General features: G+C 42.3%; 1 protein-coding gene across 2 annotated transcripts; it reads left to right on the forward strand.

Annotated features, from left to right (window-relative positions):
- The first annotated feature begins 246 nt into the window (after window positions 1-246).
- LOC124045930 (G-patch domain and KOW motifs-containing protein-like) lies at window positions 247-18021 on the forward strand. 2 transcript variants are annotated; one of them, XM_046365751.1, is made up of 11 exons: window positions 247-461; window positions 7788-7975; window positions 8101-8240; window positions 13462-13568; window positions 15229-15430; window positions 15694-15826; window positions 16491-16668; window positions 16931-17042; window positions 17174-17243; window positions 17357-17442; window positions 17582-18021. In XM_046365751.1, exons 1-11 carry the CDS (start codon window positions 250-252, stop codon window positions 17708-17710), a joined length of 1557 nt encoding a protein of 518 aa, XP_046221707.1. In that variant the 5' UTR covers window positions 247-249; the 3' UTR covers window positions 17711-18021. The 2 variants fall into 2 exon arrangements, with proteins under 2 accessions (XP_046221707.1, XP_046221708.1); XM_046365752.1 differs by having other exon boundaries at window positions 17586-18021.
- Window positions 18022-18516: the final 495 nt, after the last annotated feature.

Consider the following 18516-nt stretch of genomic DNA (forward strand, 5'->3'; position numbering starts at 1 on the left):
TACCCCAGTGATTTTACCCACGCACCGCTACTTGGTATCTAAACTGATCCATCAAATCGCGCTGCCCGTCCACATAAAACTGCATTACCCAAAACTCTATTTTCTCTCCTCATACATCGCAAAAAACATGGTCCGTGCATATCCCAATATATATCCCATATCCCAAGTTTAAATGTAAAATGGTTATGCAAGGGTTATGTTTAGGGTCGGGACGTCCCAAGCATCCCATATAGCATTTGCCTTGCAAACATGGCGGCCTCTCAACAGGAGCAAAACAGCAGGAACGTTCCTGTTGATACATCAACATCTAATGCACATCAACAACAAGGAGAGAGGAAATCAGGGGCTATATCTTTTGGTTTTAGCAAAACTGTAAGTAAATTAAAATCTAGTCGGGATGAAGCTATCAACGCAGATGAGCGAGATTATTTAACCGGAGTCGATGGGAAAGAATTGCTAAGGTAAGCTAACGTTAGCTAGCTTCTAATGTTGGTGTCTAAATACAGTTGCATTAATACATATTGTTGCCTAGTAGTCAGCTAATAACGTTACTAGCCTGTATGTTGAATAAACATGTTGCTGCCCCTTTTATGTATTCGCTAGTTAGCTATGTATTTAGCCACCGGTAGGAAAGACTACTGTTAAGAAACTCTTCGCGGGTAGAGTTGTAGCTACATGCCGGTAGCTACATTTCTTCTTTGGTATTATGGCGGCCCGCAAACAAATATTGGTCCATGTTACTATTCTGTAGTAGCATTGGCTACTATTCCCTTGTATGAATTCATGACACTTTGTGAAAAAATTGCCATACCAACTAACCCTGGCTGCACCCATTAAAACATCTACACAATTCCACTAATTTGGACCTATCTGATCCTACTCAAGGCCAGCAGCCTGGGAGGATGGGACACTATTGGTCAAAACATGTAACTTTTCTGCAGTAAAATGTTGTACCTATTCTCTGTGATTTTTACATTCCAATCCTGCGGTACAATTGACATCCATGGCCATTAACGCCAAAAAAAACAAAAACTTACAGAAGCACATTCTATTCCTATCACTCTCTACTGGCCTCTGCCTACTCACAGGAATCCTCTTAGGATCCCTCACCCTGGACCAGTCTTCTTCTATACTACTCTCTTCACTGCCTCAGCATACAACACCTCCTGCACTACTCTTATCCTGGCAACCCGAACCTGCCTTTCTCTCTCTGAGCAGCTGTGATATCCAGCACCATGGGTACCCGTACAGTTTACACACACAATTTTTTTTCCACCAATACACATTCCTTTGTCTCATGTCCTCCTGCACACCTCTCACATTTAAAGGTTTCCCTCCTACACACTGCTTCCACATGACCATAAGCTTGACACCTAAAACACCGTAATGGATTTGGGACAAAAACTCTCACGGGATAACTGGCACATCCTAACTCGACTTTATCTGGTAAAGCCTGCCTCAAAACTCAAGAGTACAGACTGTGTCTTGTGTGTTTCACACCGCTCTCCAACGGGTTTGCATCGCACCAAATGGCAGGTGTCGCAGACACCGGGAAGCTTCAACTTCAGTTGATCCTCATCAACACTTAACGCCACTCCAGTTATCACTCCTTTCAACGGCGCCCTGCTCCAGAGGAAAGCAAGTCACAGTTCTTGTCCCCAGTTACGTGGTGCAGAGCGCACGCTCCTAGTGGACAGCATAAACGCATAAAATTCCACTTCGAGTCACTTTCACCCACCCAACATTCCCCAACCTAACACCACATATGGATCTGCCAGAAGGCAATGATCCATTCTCTCCAAAAATCTCACTCACCCTGGGCCAGAATCAACTCGGGACAAGGCTCAAACTCGGTGGTCTTCACCGCACCTGCCCCCGCAGTTAATTAATCTTCTCTCGTCATGTTCAATTTCCTTCTGTAGCTCTTCCAAAAGGTATGTGTGATCCACCACTCCATATTCAGTCAAGATATGTTCCACCTTTTTGTTTCTGTCCACTGTCTTCACCTTCATCAGATCTTCCAGAAGGCGTGTGCATTCCCCCATTCCATATTTACTTATGTGTTCCACTTTTCTCCTTTTCTCCCTGTCCATTACCCCCACCTCATAGCCACAATGTCCATCCATAGCTACATTTCTTCTTCTTTGGGTTATATAGTGAACTACACGCAAAAATGTGTATTGTCACCACCAACTGTGTGGGATGAAAATAAAATATCCTAAAAGACAAATGTGGATTAAAAAAACTCATACTGTCTACCTGAAAATCACTCATCGACATGCTCTATGCCTCATCTGTTAAAACAAATTATCCATGTCAAACCCTACACAGTAGGAGCCTAGGAGGACAGCACATCTTCCATCGCCAATAACCTTTGTAAATCTTCCTCTGTGAATTCCTGAAGCTCCAGATATTTTCCTGCTGTCCCAGATACCTTCCTGCCGCAGCCACAATGATGTCCTATTTCTTTGAGTTCCTTTATACTTGAGCTGTGCAGTTTCACAGTTGCATTGAACGTCACAACATCCACTTTCTTTACGTACATCATGCCCAGTTCTCTTGGTTGACAAATAGCCCTATTCACTATGGGCATTTCTTCAACTTCACTTGCTCTTTGGAGATCCGATGGACCGCCCTAACTTTTGCCTCCTCAACCTCTTTCACCCTTACAGGGCACTCCATGAACTCTATTGCAAAGTGGATGTTCTTCACTCCAATCTTCTGTATACGGGGCGGCAGCGTAGCCTAGTGGTTAGAGCGTTGGACTAGTAACCGGAAGGTTGTGAGTTCAAACCCCCGAGCTGACAAGGTACAAATCTGTCGTTCTGCCCCTGAACAGGCAGTTAACCCACTGTTCCCAGGCCGTCATTGAAAATAAGAATATGTTCTTAACTTAACTGACTTGCCTGGTTAAATAAAGGTTAAAAAAATAAAATAAAATAAAAAATACTCCACCTGCACACACTTAAGACATGGTCAAATTCTTTACAATTCCTGCACTGTAATGGTTTGGGGACAAAAGCTCTTAATGCTTTACATGAGTAGGGAGGTGCTCATCATCAAAAAAAAATATAGAACTGACAAATTCTAGAACCAAAATAATTTCTTTGAGTGTGAACTGTATTAATGTACTGTATCATATGGACTGGAATTACACACATCGTTAAAAAGCAGAAGAGAACAGCACGTGTAGCCTACCGAGTTACAAGTATTTGCGAATTTGATTTTAATTTTTAAATATAATAGGGCCTATTTGTACAGTGCGTTCGGAAAGTATTCACACCCCTTCCCTTCCACATTTTGTTACATTACAGCCTTATTCTAAAATGGATTTAATAAATAAATCCTCATCAATACCTCATGATAAAGCAAAAACAGTTTTTAATATAAAAGTTTTTCAAATGTGTTAAAAAATAAAAACGGATACCTTATTTACAGACATATTCAGACCCTTTGCTGTGAGACTTGAAATTGAGCTCAGGTGCATCCTGTTTCCATTGATCATCCTTGAGATGTTTCTACTTGATTGGAGTCCACCTGTGGTAAATTCAATTAATTGGACATGATTTGGAATGGCACACACCTGTCTATATAAAGGTCCCACAGTTGTCAGAGCAAAAACCAAGCCATGAGGTCAAAGGAATTGTCAATAGAGCTCCGAGACTGGATTGTGTCGAGGCGCAGATCTGGGGCAGGGTACCACAACATTTCTGCAGCATTGAAGGTCCCCAAGAAGGCAGTGGCCTCCATCATTCTTAAGTGGAAGAAGTTTGGAACCACCAAGACTCTTCCTAGAGCTGGCCGCCTGGCCAAACTGAGCAATCACTGAGCAATCATTGGTCAGGGAGGTGACCAAGAAACCGATGGTCACTCTGACAGAGCTCCGGAGTTCCTCTGAACTTTCCAGAAGGACAACCATCTCTGCAGCACTCCACCAGGCCTTTATGGTAGAGTGGCCAGACGGAAGCCACTCCTCAGGGCCAAAAAGGCACCTCAAGGACTCTGAGCATGAGAAACAAGATTCTCTGGTCTGATGAAACCCAGATTGAACACTTTGGCCTGAATGCCAAGTGTCACGTCTGGAGGAAACCAGGCACCGCTTATCGTCTGGCCAATACCATCTCTACGGTGAAGTATGGTGGTGGCAGCATCATGCTGTGGGGATGCTTTTTCAGCGGCAGGGACTGGGAGATTAGTTGGAATCGATGGAAAGATGAAAGGAGCAGAGAGATCCTTGATGAAAACCTGCTCCAGAGCGCTCAGGACCTCAGACTGGGGTGAAGGTTCACTTTCCAACAGGACAACAATGCTAAGCACACAGCCAAAACAATGCAGGAGTGGCTTCGGGACAAGTGTCTGGCTGGGCCACTCAAGGACATTCAGAGCCTGGACTTGAACGCGATCGAATATCTCTGGAGAGGCCTGAAAATAGCTGTGCAGCGATGCTCCCCATCCAACCTGACAGAGCTTGAGAGGATCTGCAGAGAAGAATGGGAGAGCCTCCCCAAATACAGGTGTCCCAAGTTTGTAGCGTCGTACTTCAAAAGACTCGAGGCTGTAATTGCTGCCAAAGGTGCTTCAATAAAGTACTGAGTAAAGGGTCTGAATGCTTATGTAAATGTGATATTTAAGTTTTTAATTTGCAAAAATGTATGAAACCAGTTTTTCCTTTGTCATTATGGGGTGTTGTGTGTAGATTTGATGAGGGGGGAAAATAACACAAATCCAATTTAGAATAGAGCTGTAATGTAACAAAATGTGGAAAAAGTCAAGGGGTCTGAATACTTTTTGAATGCACTGTATAATTAGTAGGCTGACTTGTGTATATACCTTTTCATTATATTTCCCCTAAAGTTATTAGCCTACCTTCCTCTATTGCTGCTTCTTTCCTTCTTCGCTTTCAACAGTTAGATGAAGCAAGTTTTCTTGTCCTTATCTTCATTCTAATGACATCCTTGAAGAGTATAGGACTAGAAATAGATGTAGAAGACTTTCACTTCTCTTCACAGATTGAATGGTTATGGGTCTGAATAAATAACTGCTAAAGCCTACCGCTGTCGAGCGTCTCTTGGCTGCTGTATTTAACATTCAGCAAAAAAAGGGCTTGCTTCCCTCTTCCAATAGTCTATTGGTATAAGTAATGGTGAAAAAACAATGTCCATTAAGCTATTCGAGTCTAGCTTTTCCTGTATGAGACTCCAAGAGTTAAGGAGAGGCCAGCAGAGTACAGGTGCTTGCGTATTGCGCATGAGACAAAGGTTAGAAGCTTCTTATGTTTAACCCATCACAAATCAGTTAAATATAAGGCTAATACTACATTGAATGTATTACCAGAAAGAGGTAGGCTAGGACACCTACAGTGGAAGTCGGAAGTTTACATACACTTTAGCCAAATACATTTAAACTCAGTTTTTCACAATTCCTGACATTTAATCCCAGTAAAAATTCCCTGTTTTTTTAGGTCAGTTAGGATCACCACTTTATTTTAAGAATGTGAAATGTCAGAATAATAGTAGAGAATTATTTATTTCGGCTTTTATTTATTTCGGCTTTTATTCCCAGTGGGTCAGACGTTTACCTACACTCAATTAGTATTTGGTAGCATTGCCTTTAAATTGTTTAACTTGGGTCAAACGTTTCGGGTAGCCTTCCACAAGCTTCCCACAATAAGTTAGGTGAATTTTGGCCCATTCCTCCCAACAGAGGTGGTGTAACTGAGTCAGGTTTGTAGGCCTCCTTGCTCGCACACACCTTTTCAGTTCTGTTCACAAATGTTCTATAGGATTGACGTCAGGGCTTTGTGATGGCCACTCCAATACCTTGACTTTGTTGTCCTTAAGCCATTTTTGCCACAACTTTGGAAGTATGCTTGGGGTCATTGTCCATTTGGAAGACCCATTTGTGACCAAGCTTTAACTTCCTGACTGATGTCTTGAGATGTTGCTTCAATATATCCACATAATTTTCCTACCTCATGATGATGCCATCTATTTTGTGAAGTGCACCAGTCCCTCCTGTAGCAAAGCACCCCTACAACATGATGCTGCCACCCCAGTGCTTCATGGTTGGGATGGTGTTCTTGTGCTTGCAAGCCTCCCCCTACAATTGTTTTTCTGAGGTCTTGGCTGATTTCTTTTGATTTTCCAATGATGTCAAGCAAAGAGACACTGAGTTTGAAGGTATGCCTTGAAATACATCCACATGTACACCTCCAATTGACTCAATTGACTCAAATGATGTCAATTAGCAGAAGCTCAGAAGCTTCTAAAGCCATGACATAATTTTCTGGAATTTCCCAAGCTGTTTAAAGGCACAGTTAACTTAGTGTATGTAAACTTCTGACCTACTGGTGAAAGTGAGTAAGTGAAATAATCTGTATGTTAACAATTTTTGGAAAAATTACTTGTCATGCACAAAGTAGATGTCCTAACCGACTTGCCCAAACTATAGTTTGTTGGGCAAGAAATTTGTGGAGTGGTTGAAAAACGAGTTTTAATGACTCCAAGTGTATGTAAACTTCCAACTTGCTGTGCCTTTCCCTTTTCCTCCACCCTCTCTCCTCCGTGACATGGAGACCGGTAGGTGTCAATTCGTTAGTAGGCTAACTGAAGAGTGTCCTCCCCTCCTTGATGGAACCTCTGAGAAGCAAGCAAGACATAGAAAGAATAAGGCTGTGACCTTGCGATTTCTCTTCAAAATAGAGGTCCCGCAATGAAGATGGTAAAAAATAATAATGGTCGAAATTTGTAAAATGTTATTAGGAAATGTTAACAGACTTAGAATTTTATTTAACAATATCAAAAAAGGAAAATAGTTAATAGCCTTTATTATTATTATTATAATAATCAACTTTAGAAAACACATTTAAATCACATTGTTATTTAGCCCATTCACATTCACATTGCACGATGTTCAGTATGTGTTACACAAGCCATTTTTGTCCACATTCACCAGAACAGCTGCCCCCTCTCATTGAATCCACAACGTTCAAGGTCGACCTCGGTACTGCAGGCATTGTTTGCAGACAACAGAATTTCCCGTTATAGTAAAGGGGAAAATGGCAATCTTCGTGGTCCATCTTCATGTAAATAAATGCATTTCTTGAAGACAATCACAGTACCAATAATTGCTTCTATTACATCAGATGTATGTCCTTGAACCAATTATTTTAAAGAAGTTATAAGGAAAAGTAATAAGGATAATTGACTTTGTATCTAACGGCAGCCTGCAGTATCTTGAGATACTCAATGAGAGGGGGCAGTACTGAGCTAGCTTGCAACGTTACTTTCTGGAGTAGCTCAAACTCAAATGTATGTCTCCATAAATTTACCACATTAGACACCATCTTAACCGACTCCCTTGGCTTCAAATGCACTATTGAGTCTACACATAGGAATGAATGGTGTCACGTGATCGATGGCTTTGTCCTTTTATATAAACAGTCATTGACGTTGCCCTCTCGCGGCGTCTCCTCGATTTACCTTTGCGTCCTCCTTTTGAAATGGGTCAATCTAATTGAGAAAAGGCCTGGGGATGCGTCCCAATATCTACTTTCCCCTGAAATGTGTACAATCCCTCACTACTTCCCCAAAATCTGGATTGGTGGAGCCATGGGCTCGTGGGAATTTTCACGATATCTCTTATACCAGTCATTTCCTTTCAAGTCAGTGAAGGAAAGCAAACCAGTGCACCCTTTGGGAGGAAGGAGAGATAATTGGGACATAGCTTTGCAAAGGCTAATTGTTGTCTAGTTAGTAAATTCCTTCTACCTCCTTTGTCTGTCTTAGTATCAAGCCTGTGGAGAAGCCGAAGGAGCTGATCATTCCACTCATCCAAAGGAATCGCTGGTGCAGCAGGCAGGAAAACAGAGCTGGCCAGGGGCACGGTGATGGAGGAGGGGATAAGGCCAAAACACAACCCCCCTCTCAGGAGCAGGACTCAGTGGAATCACAGGCTGTCAAAGAAATTATTGAAGGTGCATGTCTGTGTCAGCTTCAGTTACTACTTCAGTAGTACTCAGCAATTAGCACCTTATCCTAATGTTGTGAATCCACCGTTTAATACTTGAATCACTCTTTCAATATCACATCTCTCTTTCAGAATCTCAGAGGCAGCTTGACCAGTGGAAAAATGGGGACCAAGCAGACCCCAACCTCACCATCCCCCTGCTGATGCAGAACCAGGCTCCACAGGGGTTTGAGGATGGAGACCACATCAAGGTGGACCTGCGACCAGAATCTGTAAGTATGGGGCGAGGGTCAGAGGAACCTTATCCGTTACCGTCTGGTTCTTGGGTCTTGTTGTGTCAATAGACTGAAGTAAATTCAATGCATTTTCACAGCAAATGTTATGTGTGAAGTCAAATTAGGACGGGCAACTTTAACAGAGGGCGACTGAAAGTTGTGTCAGGTTACGAGAGAGAAGTTGATTCCAAAACAGAGATGGAAAGTTATGATAAACATGAGTGAATGAGAGCGCGCGATGGATTAACAAGTGTGTGAAAGTCAGATCAACAGAATGTCTGCAATGACAGATGGAGGTGGACTGACCAGTTTAACTGGGACTGAAACCAGAGACTGTGTGAAAGTGCTGACCACAGGATATTTCCACCAAACCGAACCGTGCCAACAGAGAAGTGTGTGTGTGTGTGTGCATGACACGTACTCACTTCAAATCTGACAGCGTCTTACGAACGAGATGACACTGGCTTGCCCTCCCTCTCCCTAGAGACCAAAAGTCATCTTCCTTTGTGCATCTCTTCCTCATCACCCATCCGCCACCCTCTCATCACTGTCATCTCACATCTGTCTTGACTCTAGATAAAGTGCCTTCAGAAAGTATTCATACCCCATGACATTTTTCCACAGTTTGATGTTACAGCGTGAATTTAAAATTGATTACATTTAAATGATTTTTTTCACTGACCTACAGACACTGCCTCATAATGTCATTTCAATTATGCTTTTCGAATAAAAAAAATGTTAAGTAATTAAAAACTGAAATGTCTTGAGTCAACTATTCAACCCCCTTTATTATGGAAAGCCTAAATAACTTCAGGAGTAAACATGTGCTTAACAAGTCACATAATGAGTTGTGTGTGTGTGTGTGTGTGTGTGTGTGTGTGTGTGTGTGTGTGTGTGTGTGTGTGTGTGTGTGTGTGTGTGTGTGTGTGTGTGTGTGTGTGTGTGTGTGTGTGTGTGTAAAAATATTTCTTTAACATAGTTTTTTTTAATGACTTCCTCATCTCTGTCCCCCACACATACAATTATCTGTAAGGTCCCTCAGTCAAGCAGTGAATTTCAAACACAGATTCGACCAGGAAGGTTTTCCAATGCCTTGCAAAGGGCAACTTTTGGTAGATGGGGAATATATACAGTGGGGCAAAAAAGTATTTGGTCAGCCACCAATTGTGCAAGTTCTCCCACTTAAAAAGATGAGAGAGGCCTGTAATTGTCATCATAGGTACACTTTAACTGAGGGGGAAAAATCCAGAAAATCACGTTGTAGGATTTTTAATGAATGTATTTGCAAATTATGGTAGAAAATAAATATTTGGTCAATAACAAAAGTTTATCTCAATACTTTGTTATATACCCTTTGTTGGCAATGACAGAGGTCAAACGTTTTCTGTAAGTCTTCACAAGGTTTTCACACACTGTTGCTGGTATTTTGGCACATTCCTCCATGCAGATCTCCTCTAGAGCAGTGATGTTTTGGAGCAGTTGCTGGGCAACACGGACTTTCAACTCCCTCCAAAGATTTTCTATGGGGTTGAGATCTGGAGACTGGCTAGGCCACTCCAGGACCTTGAAATGCTTCTTACGAAGCCACTCCTTCGTTGCCCGGGCAGTGTGTTTGGGATCATTGTCATGCTGAAAGACCCAGCCACGTTTCATCTTCAATGCCCTTGCTGATGGAAGGTTTTCACTCAAAATCTCACGATACATGGCCCCATTCATTCTTTCCTTTACACGGATCAGTCGTCCTGGTCCCTTTGCAGAAAAACTGCCCCAAAGCACGATGTTTCCACCCCCATGCTTCACAGTAGGTACGGTGTTCTTTGGATGCAACTCAGCATTCTTTGTCCTCCAAACATGACGAGTTGAGTTTTTACCAAAAAGTTATATTTTGGTTTCATATGACATTCTCCCAATCTTCTTCTGGATCATCCAAATGCTCTCTAGTAAACATCAGATGGGCCTGGACATGTACTGGCTTAAGCAGGGGGACACGTCTGGCACTGCAGGATTTGAGTCCCTGGCGGCGTAGTGTGTTACTGATGGTAGGCTTTGTTACTTTGGTCCCTGCTCTCTGCAGGTCATTCACTAGGCCCCCCCCGTGTGGTTCTGTGATTTTTGCTCACCGTTCTTGTGATCATTTTGACCCCACGGGGTGAGATCTTGCGTGGAGCCCCAGATCGAGGGAGATTATCAGTGGTCTTGTATGTCTTCCATTTCCTAATAATTGCTCCCACAGTTGATTTCTTCAAACCAAGCTGCTTACTTACTGCAGATTCAGTCTTCCCAGACTGGTGCAGGTCTACAATTTTGTTTCTGGTGTCCTTTGACAGCTCTTTGGTCTTGGCCATAGTGGAGTTTGGAGTGTGACTGTTGGAGGTTGTGGACAGGTGTATTTTTATACTGATAACAAGTTCAAACAGGTGCCATTAATACAGGTAACGAGTGGAGGACAGAGGCGCCTCTTAAAGAAGTTACAGGTCTGAGAGAGCCAGAAATCTTGCTTGTTTGTAGGTGACCAAATACTTATTTTCCACCTTAATTTGCAAATAAATTCATTAAAAATCCTACAATGTGATTTTCTGGATTTTCTTTTCTCATTTTGTCTGTCATAGTTGAAGTGTACCTATGATGAAAATTACAGGCCTCTCTCATCTTTTTAAGTGGGAGAACTTGCATAATTGGTGGCTGACTAAATACTTTTTTCCCCCACTGTATATATATTTTTAAAGCAGACATTGAACATCCCTTTGAGCATGGTGAAGGTATTAATTTCACTTTGGATGGTGCATCACTACACCCAGTCACTACAATGATACAGGCATCTTTCCCAACTACGTTTGCCAGGGAGGAAGGAAACCACTCGGGGATTTCACCATGAGGCCAATGGTGACTTTAAAACAGTTATAGAGTTTTAATGATTTGATAGAAAACTGAGGATGGATCAACAACATTGAAGTTACTCCACAATACTAACCTAATTGACAGTGAAAAGAAGGAAGCCTGTAGCGTATTAAACTATTCCAAAACATGCATCCTGTTTGCAAAAAGGTACTAAATTAATACTGCCAAAAATGTGGCAAAGCAATTAACTTTTTGTTCTGAAAACAAAGTGTTGTGTTTGGGGCAAATACAACACATTCTTGCTCACACTCTTGCTGCTGGTGAGTCTGATCCATCTCTACGCAGACGACACCATTCTGTATACTTCTTGCCCTTCTTTGGACACTGTGTTAACAACCCTCCAGGCGAACTTCAATGCCATTACAACTCTACTTCCGTGGCCTCCAATTGCTCTTAAATACAAGTAAAACTAAATGCATGCTCTTCAAAAGATCGCTGCCTGCACCTGCCCGCCTGTCCAACATCACTACTCTGGATGGCTCTGACTTAGAATATGTGGACAACTACAAATACCTAGGTGTCTGGTTAGACTGTAAACTCTCCTTCCAGACTCACATCAAACATCTCCAATCCAAAGTTAAATCTAGAATTGGCTTCCTATTTCGCAACAAAGCATCCTTCACTCATGCTGCCAAACATACCCTTGTAAAACTGACCATCCTACCAATCCTTGACTTCGGCGATGTAATTTACAAAATACCCTCAATACCCTACTCAACAAATTGGATGCAGTCTATCACAGTGCCATCCGTTTCGTCACCAAAGCCCCATATACTTCCCACTACTGCGACCTGTATGCTCTCGTTGGCTGGCCCTCGCTTCATACTCGTCGCCAAACCCACTGGCTCCAGGTCATCTATAAGACCCCTTTAGGTAAAGTCCCCCATTATCTCAGCTCGCTGGTCACTATAGCAGCACCCACCTGTAGCATGCGCTCCAGCAGGTATATCTCTCTGGTCACCCCCAAAACCAATTCTTCCTTTGGCCACCTCTCCTTCCATTTCTCTGCTGCCAATGACTGGAACAAACTACAAAAATCTCACAGATTACAGCTCACAGATTACTGCACCTATACATAGCCCATCTATAATTTAGCCCAAAACAACTACCTCTACCAACTACTATACATAGCCCATCCTATAATTTAGCCCAAAACAACTACCACTACCAACTACTTCTACTTTGCAAATTCTTCCACTTCCATCAACCATTTCAGTGTTTTACTTACTATATTGTATTTACTTTGCCACCATGGCCTTTTTTTGCCTTCACCTCCCATATCTCACCTCATTTGCTCACTCTGAATATAAACTTATTTTTCTACTGTATTATTGACTGTATGTTTAGTTTATTCCATGTGTAACTCTGTGTTGTTGTATATGTCGAACTGCTTTGCTTTATCTTGGCCAGGTCGCAATTGTAAATGAGAACTTGTTCTCAACTTGCCTACCTGGTTAAATAAAGGTGAAATAATAAAAAATGTAAAAACATTACTGAGTACCACTCTACATATTTTCAAGCATAAGTGGTGGCTGCATCATGTTATGGGTATGCTTGTAATCACTAAGGACTGGGGAGTTTTTCAAGACAAAAAATAAACTAAGGGAGCTAAGCACAGAAAAAATCGTAGAGGAAAACCTCATTCAGTCTACTTTCCACCAGACTGTGGGAAATTAATTCTACAAAGTATTGACTGGGGGTGTGAATACTTATGTAAATGAGATATTTCAGTATTTCATTTTCTAAAAGTCACTATCATTATGGGTTATTGTGTGTAGATGAGAATGATTCTTTATTTATTTTGAATGCAGGCTGTAACACAACAATGTGGAATAAGTCAAGGGGTATGAATACTTTCTGAATGTACTGTATTAGGGAGGGGCTGAGGAGCTGGCTCATTCCACCTCTATGCTTCTCCCACTATTGTGTGATCCCAGCTTCCCCTAGAGCAGACAGAGCCCATAAGGGAGCTAGTGAGGAGCATGGCACTGGGACAGACAGCACCCACAATAATGACAGCGGCATGTCTCTACACTGCTGTGATGTGGTTGGTGACCTCAGTCAACTTGGTCTGACTGAGCCTGTCAGCCTAGAGCCAAAGGATTGTATAACAACAACATTGGAATCAGCTATTTCTGTCTGTGTATGGAGTCCGGACATGCACAAGCATCTGTCAGTCTATAGAAACACTATCTGGCAGGCTGACACAAGTGACAATCAGATGTACAGCGCATTAGACTGTACCAGTAGGTGTGTAAAGAGTGATGTCTGTTTTTCTCACTATCTGAGACTGCACATAGAATGTGACGTGTGTCTTCAGTCCACAGAGGCAGACTATGACAGTGTTCCCGTGGAGGTGTACGGGTTAGCCATGCTGAAGGGGATGGGCTGGAAGGCCGGAGAGGGCATCGGGCGGACTTTCAAACAGTGCGTATTCTCTCTCATAGTCAGTCTTCATCCCCAATATCCGTGTTATTTTTAATGCCTTTAAAATACCTGGTTTGCTATGTCTGCTTTATATAATGCCAATATTATCCACTCTTGTTGCATCAGGTTTTTGGCATCGGACTTGTATTACAGAAAATAAGTAATGACAAGATGATTATGCTGTTTTCCCCAGAGTACAGTAAATAATGTAGTTTTAGTAATGCAATCTTACTGTGGTTGGCCACTGTTGTTTTTAATCTTCAAGCCCATCTGTTTGCTAGGCTGCAAATATAAACCCATTGACTCATAGACATAGGGGTCGACCTCATCCCATTATACTTCCTAGTTCACTCCCACCCAGGGTTGACAGTAAGCCGGAACGGTCCGGTACGAAGTCCCAGCAAAGCAAATAGTGTGGGGTACGCAATACCGGTAAAACATGAGCCTATCACGTTCATTAATACACAGATTCCATGGAAACTGTAGGCTATTACACTTTATCATGACCGCATGGTAATGATCTAATTGACTTGTGTAGACCTAATGAATGGGCAATTGTCAATGTCATTCATAACACTTTTTGGTGTTTTGTAAGTGATGTCTCTCTACTTTTAGGCCTATCAAATGGCACTGTATGGACGCGGGAATTATTTTAGAGGGGAGTAGCCTAATAGTTGGAATAGGAACTGAAGTCTGGACACTGACTGTAGGCCTCACATGTAGCCTATTATAATGTTAACTTCTGCTGAATGAAGTGTTCCTCGCAGTAAAATTACAGAACAAATCTACATTTTGTCTCTGGAATAGGAGTAGAGAAATAGGATTCCTTTCAGCATCTTGAAAGAATGAAAATATGCGCTTAGGGACCTGTTGTGTAGCCTAAACGAGCCATTTCTTTCAGCAACTTTAAAGCTGACAGTTTCATTTTCAACCACATAAAATATGCATCCAAGATGAACTGAAATACTATCAGAAACATGTTGGATCGTTTTCAAAGCTTTTGATTTCCTTGAAACCGGCAAACTGGCATCATTTGGAAATCTCCATTGTCCCTAAATCCTCGCTCCGTGAGAGAAGCAGGAATGAAAGAACTTTACCGATGTCAACTAGATTGTTGATGATGCATTGATCATTCTTTCGATTTATGACATTGTTCTGGGGAGCAAGGCTTTATTTAGAATTCTAGACAAGCATCAAGTAATGACAGAAGAGAAGCTGCATGTAGGCTATCTAATTATAGACAAGTTGACTAACAAAATGTTGGAAATTATAATCAGAAAAATATCTGAATGAGGCTGAAAAACCACTGTCCTTCAGTAACATGCACATGTAGACTACATGAGCCTTTTTGAAGTAATTGTTTGACAATCAGATTAATGCATGACCGGTTGTGTTTATGCCACATGAAAAGGTAGGCTAATACATTTTAAAAGTTAAAGGACAAATCTTGACTATTAGGCACATAGAGATGCTATGAAATGAATACAGATTCCATATGTCATTCAATGATTAAGCCCCAAAAATTTTTTTTAAAGTAGATTTTAAAAAGCTCATTCACACACAGGAGGGATCCCGTACCTGGAAGAATCTACTTTCACCCTGCTCCCACCTAATATCTCTCTCTCTCTCTCTCGCTCTCTCTCGCTCTCTCTTGCTCTAGGGATGTGAAGCCCATAGAGCATCAGCTGAGGCCGAAGGGTCTGGGTCTGGGAGCTGACCGCTCTGCTATACGGGACCTGGAGCCCAGCGGGCCCCGGAGGCCTCCCAAGCCAGGTGATGAGCGGAAGGAGGAGACCCTGGTCCTGGGGCCTGGGGGCCATGTGCTGGTGGAGTCTGGAGCACACAAGGACCTGTACGGGAAGGTGAGATATCTGGCTTTGTTTGTCTGGACTCTCTGGAACGACAGAAAGCAACAGCAATCTCCTGAGAACATAACACTGTGGCATATCACTATCTCGTAGGCCATCTTAGGCGTCATATAGTTGTTGTTTCAGAGCAAGACAATTGGCTTTACTTTGCTCACATGTAACTGTCTCTCTACTTGTGCCTTTGCACACTGATGGACTGTTTTGTCTCCCCCTCCTCGCAACACCCCTCCTATTGCCCCAACATTCCTATGTTACAGATTGAAGGAGTTGATCCGGACAATGCACGAGTAGTGGTCAAGCTTGCGATTGGTAGCAAGACTGTGACAATCAGTCAATATGCACTGAAACTGGTTGACCGCACAGAATATGACAAAAACGGCAAAGACCTCAGTAAGTCTCTCCTACCACCATGTCAGTTTTGTGATTGCTCTCTGAAATGACATTGAACCTGTTTACCGTAAAATATTGGAATCATTTAGTTGAGCAAACCGATGTCATACAGGGTCATGGAAATGTTCTTTCCATGACTATTTCCAATATTGTTGTCTTGGCAATACTGAGACACCCACTCACTACATGGATGGAAGGTTCTAGACCAGAACAAGGGGAAAAAAACAGCCGAAGGGCAGACTGGTCTGTTGTTGAGTGATGAGCTGGGCTGATTCCACAGGCTCTCTCTCTCTCCTTTAGCTAAGTGACATTTGAGCCTCTGTGTGAAAAGGAGCCATATGGCCTTTTACCATTCCAACCCAAAACAGCCATGCTGTCACTGCTCTTATTGTCAGTAATCAGAAGGACCCATTTCTGGAGTGGAGGGAGGTTCACACATAAGCAATGGCCGTCAAATATACACTGGTACCGTTGTTTGTGAACAGGCAAATTGGACTGCTCTCATGTGGCTTATTTGTTATTGCTGAATAGGTCAATATGTATCGGCACTACCATAGCAATAATGCAGATGAGACTGCTTGATCATTGTGATGAAACTGTTTAATGGAGCCCCCTTGGACTGTTTGTGACGTTGCAATTGTAACACAATCTTTCTACCAATCAGGTCGCCTCAGCAGGGCCCACAAAGAGAAGGAGAAAGAGAAGGAGCAGCAGAGACGGGAGGAGAAAGAGAGGAGGAGTAATAAGGAAGAGGAGAGGAAGAAAAGTAGATCTTCTGAGAGGGACAGGGATGGAGGGAAGGACCAGAGAAAAAGGAAACACCGGGATTCTAGTCAGGACAGGTAGAGGATCCTGAAAATATGGGCTGAGGTTGGAAGTGTTGGATTCATAAGAAAATGTCAAAAATGAAATACAAGAGGTTAACTAATGACTTGGATTATTCATGTTTATGTTGGATTATTGTAATCCTTCATAAATTCTCAATCTAAAGCAATTATTTACTCATACCATTTAATTTGATAACACATAATGAAATGATTTGAGACTAAATAATTGCTTCAAATGGATTTTTTTTGTTTATCACCTTTTCCCTTCTCTCCTTAGAGAGAAGCCCCAGGCAAAGCTACCTCCTGCTGCCCCCTCATGGCTCCAGAGGGACCTGAAAGTTCGCTTTGTAGATAAAGCCTTCAAAGGGGGAAAATACTACAATTCAAAGGTATTAACACTAGAGGCACTGGTACACAATTCATTGCCTGTTGACACTTTACAGCCCACTACAGTTCTAATATAATAATGTTGTTGATCTTCAGAACCAGTTTAATGAATGTCCTATGCTGTTTTTTGAAGATGCGAATAGAGGATGTCTTGTCGCCAAACATCTGTGTGTGTCGTACTGAGGAGGGCAGATTCTTAGATGGTGAGTTCAAGGTTTACTGCTGAATTACATTCTACCTCCAACCCATATTCTTTTAACTGGTGTTCCCTGGTGGTTTCCTTCAATGAATCCCTTATGTCTTCATGATAACATAGATGTGAAACAGACGATGCTGGAGACCATTGTGCCAAAGACTGACTCTGAGGACATCATGGTTGTACTTGGCGAACACAGGGGGCAGGTGAGTGAGTGGATGGGGTCATCGTTATCACTTTGCCTGTAAAATATCCATGCGGATTTGTTTCATTACTGATTGGATTGAAGCAGTACAAAATGTAAAATATTGAAGTGTCTGTAGTTAATGACATGGCGTGTTCCAGGTAGGTCGTATTCTCCAGAGGGACCGAGACAGGAGCAGAGCCATGGTGCAGCTGGACAGATATGAGGAGAAAGTCTTCACCCTGGACTATGACTCCATCTGCCATTACGTAGGAGGGGGAGATCACTGACACCCTCCGCTTTTACCATATAACTAGTGATGTACTGTTAAAATATTGGTGGGGGGAAAAGTAACTCTCCCTATACGTTCAATGCATTTTTCCCACATTAGGTGGGTAAACGCTTGCGCAAAATAAAAAGTTGCGTAAACCGCAAGAGCGTTTATCCTCCACTTAAACACTGATCTCAACTTGCCCCAAACATATGTAGTTTTCATTTTACAAAGTTTGGTCATAAAATGCAAGCGTGTGTATGTACAGTGAGTAACTTTTGTCAGTGTATCTTTGTAATAAAATCATGTCAGCAGCAAAACCATTTTGTCCTTTGTCCTGACTCAAGTGGCAAAATGACAACAGTAATGGAATAATCATGCTGTTGGCAATACAAACACAGTTGAAGTTTACATAGGTTGGAGTCTAACTCATTTTTCAACCACTCCACAAATTTCTTGTTAACAAACTATAGTTTTGCCAAGTCAGTCAGGACATCTACTTTGTGCATGACAAGTCATTTTTCCAACAATTGTTGAGACAGATTTTCACTATCACAATTCCAGTGGGTCAGAAGTTTACATACACCAAGTTGACTGAAGACCTCAGTCTGGATCAGATGGTGTCAAGCGTGTGTGGCGGCAACCAGGTGAGGAGTACAAAGACAAGTGTCTTGTCTACAGTCAAGCATGGTGGTGGGAGTGTCATGGTCAGGGGCTGCATGAGTGCTGCCGGGACTGGGGAGCTACAATTCATTGAGGGAACCATGAATGCCAACATGTACTGTGACATACTGAAGCAGAGCATGATCCCCTCCCTTCGGAGAC

Source organism: Oncorhynchus gorbuscha, linkage group LG10 (genome assembly GCF_021184085.1).
Source record: "Oncorhynchus gorbuscha isolate QuinsamMale2020 ecotype Even-year linkage group LG10, OgorEven_v1.0, whole genome shotgun sequence".
Taxonomy (NCBI): domain Eukaryota; kingdom Metazoa; phylum Chordata; class Actinopteri; order Salmoniformes; family Salmonidae; genus Oncorhynchus; species Oncorhynchus gorbuscha.

Coding starts and splice junctions, on each gene's coding strand:
- LOC124045930 (XM_046365751.1), top strand. CDS start 250: ATGGCGGCCTCTCAACAGGAGCAAAACAGCAGGAACGTTCCTGTTGAT. Junction 15,431..15,693: donor ACAAGGACCTGTACGGGAAG/GTGAGATATCTG, acceptor CCTATGTTACAG/ATTGAAGGAGTTGATCCGGA. Junction 16,669..16,930: donor CGGGATTCTAGTCAGGACAG/GTAGAGGATCCT, acceptor TTCTCTCCTTAG/AGAGAAGCCCCAGGCAAAGC.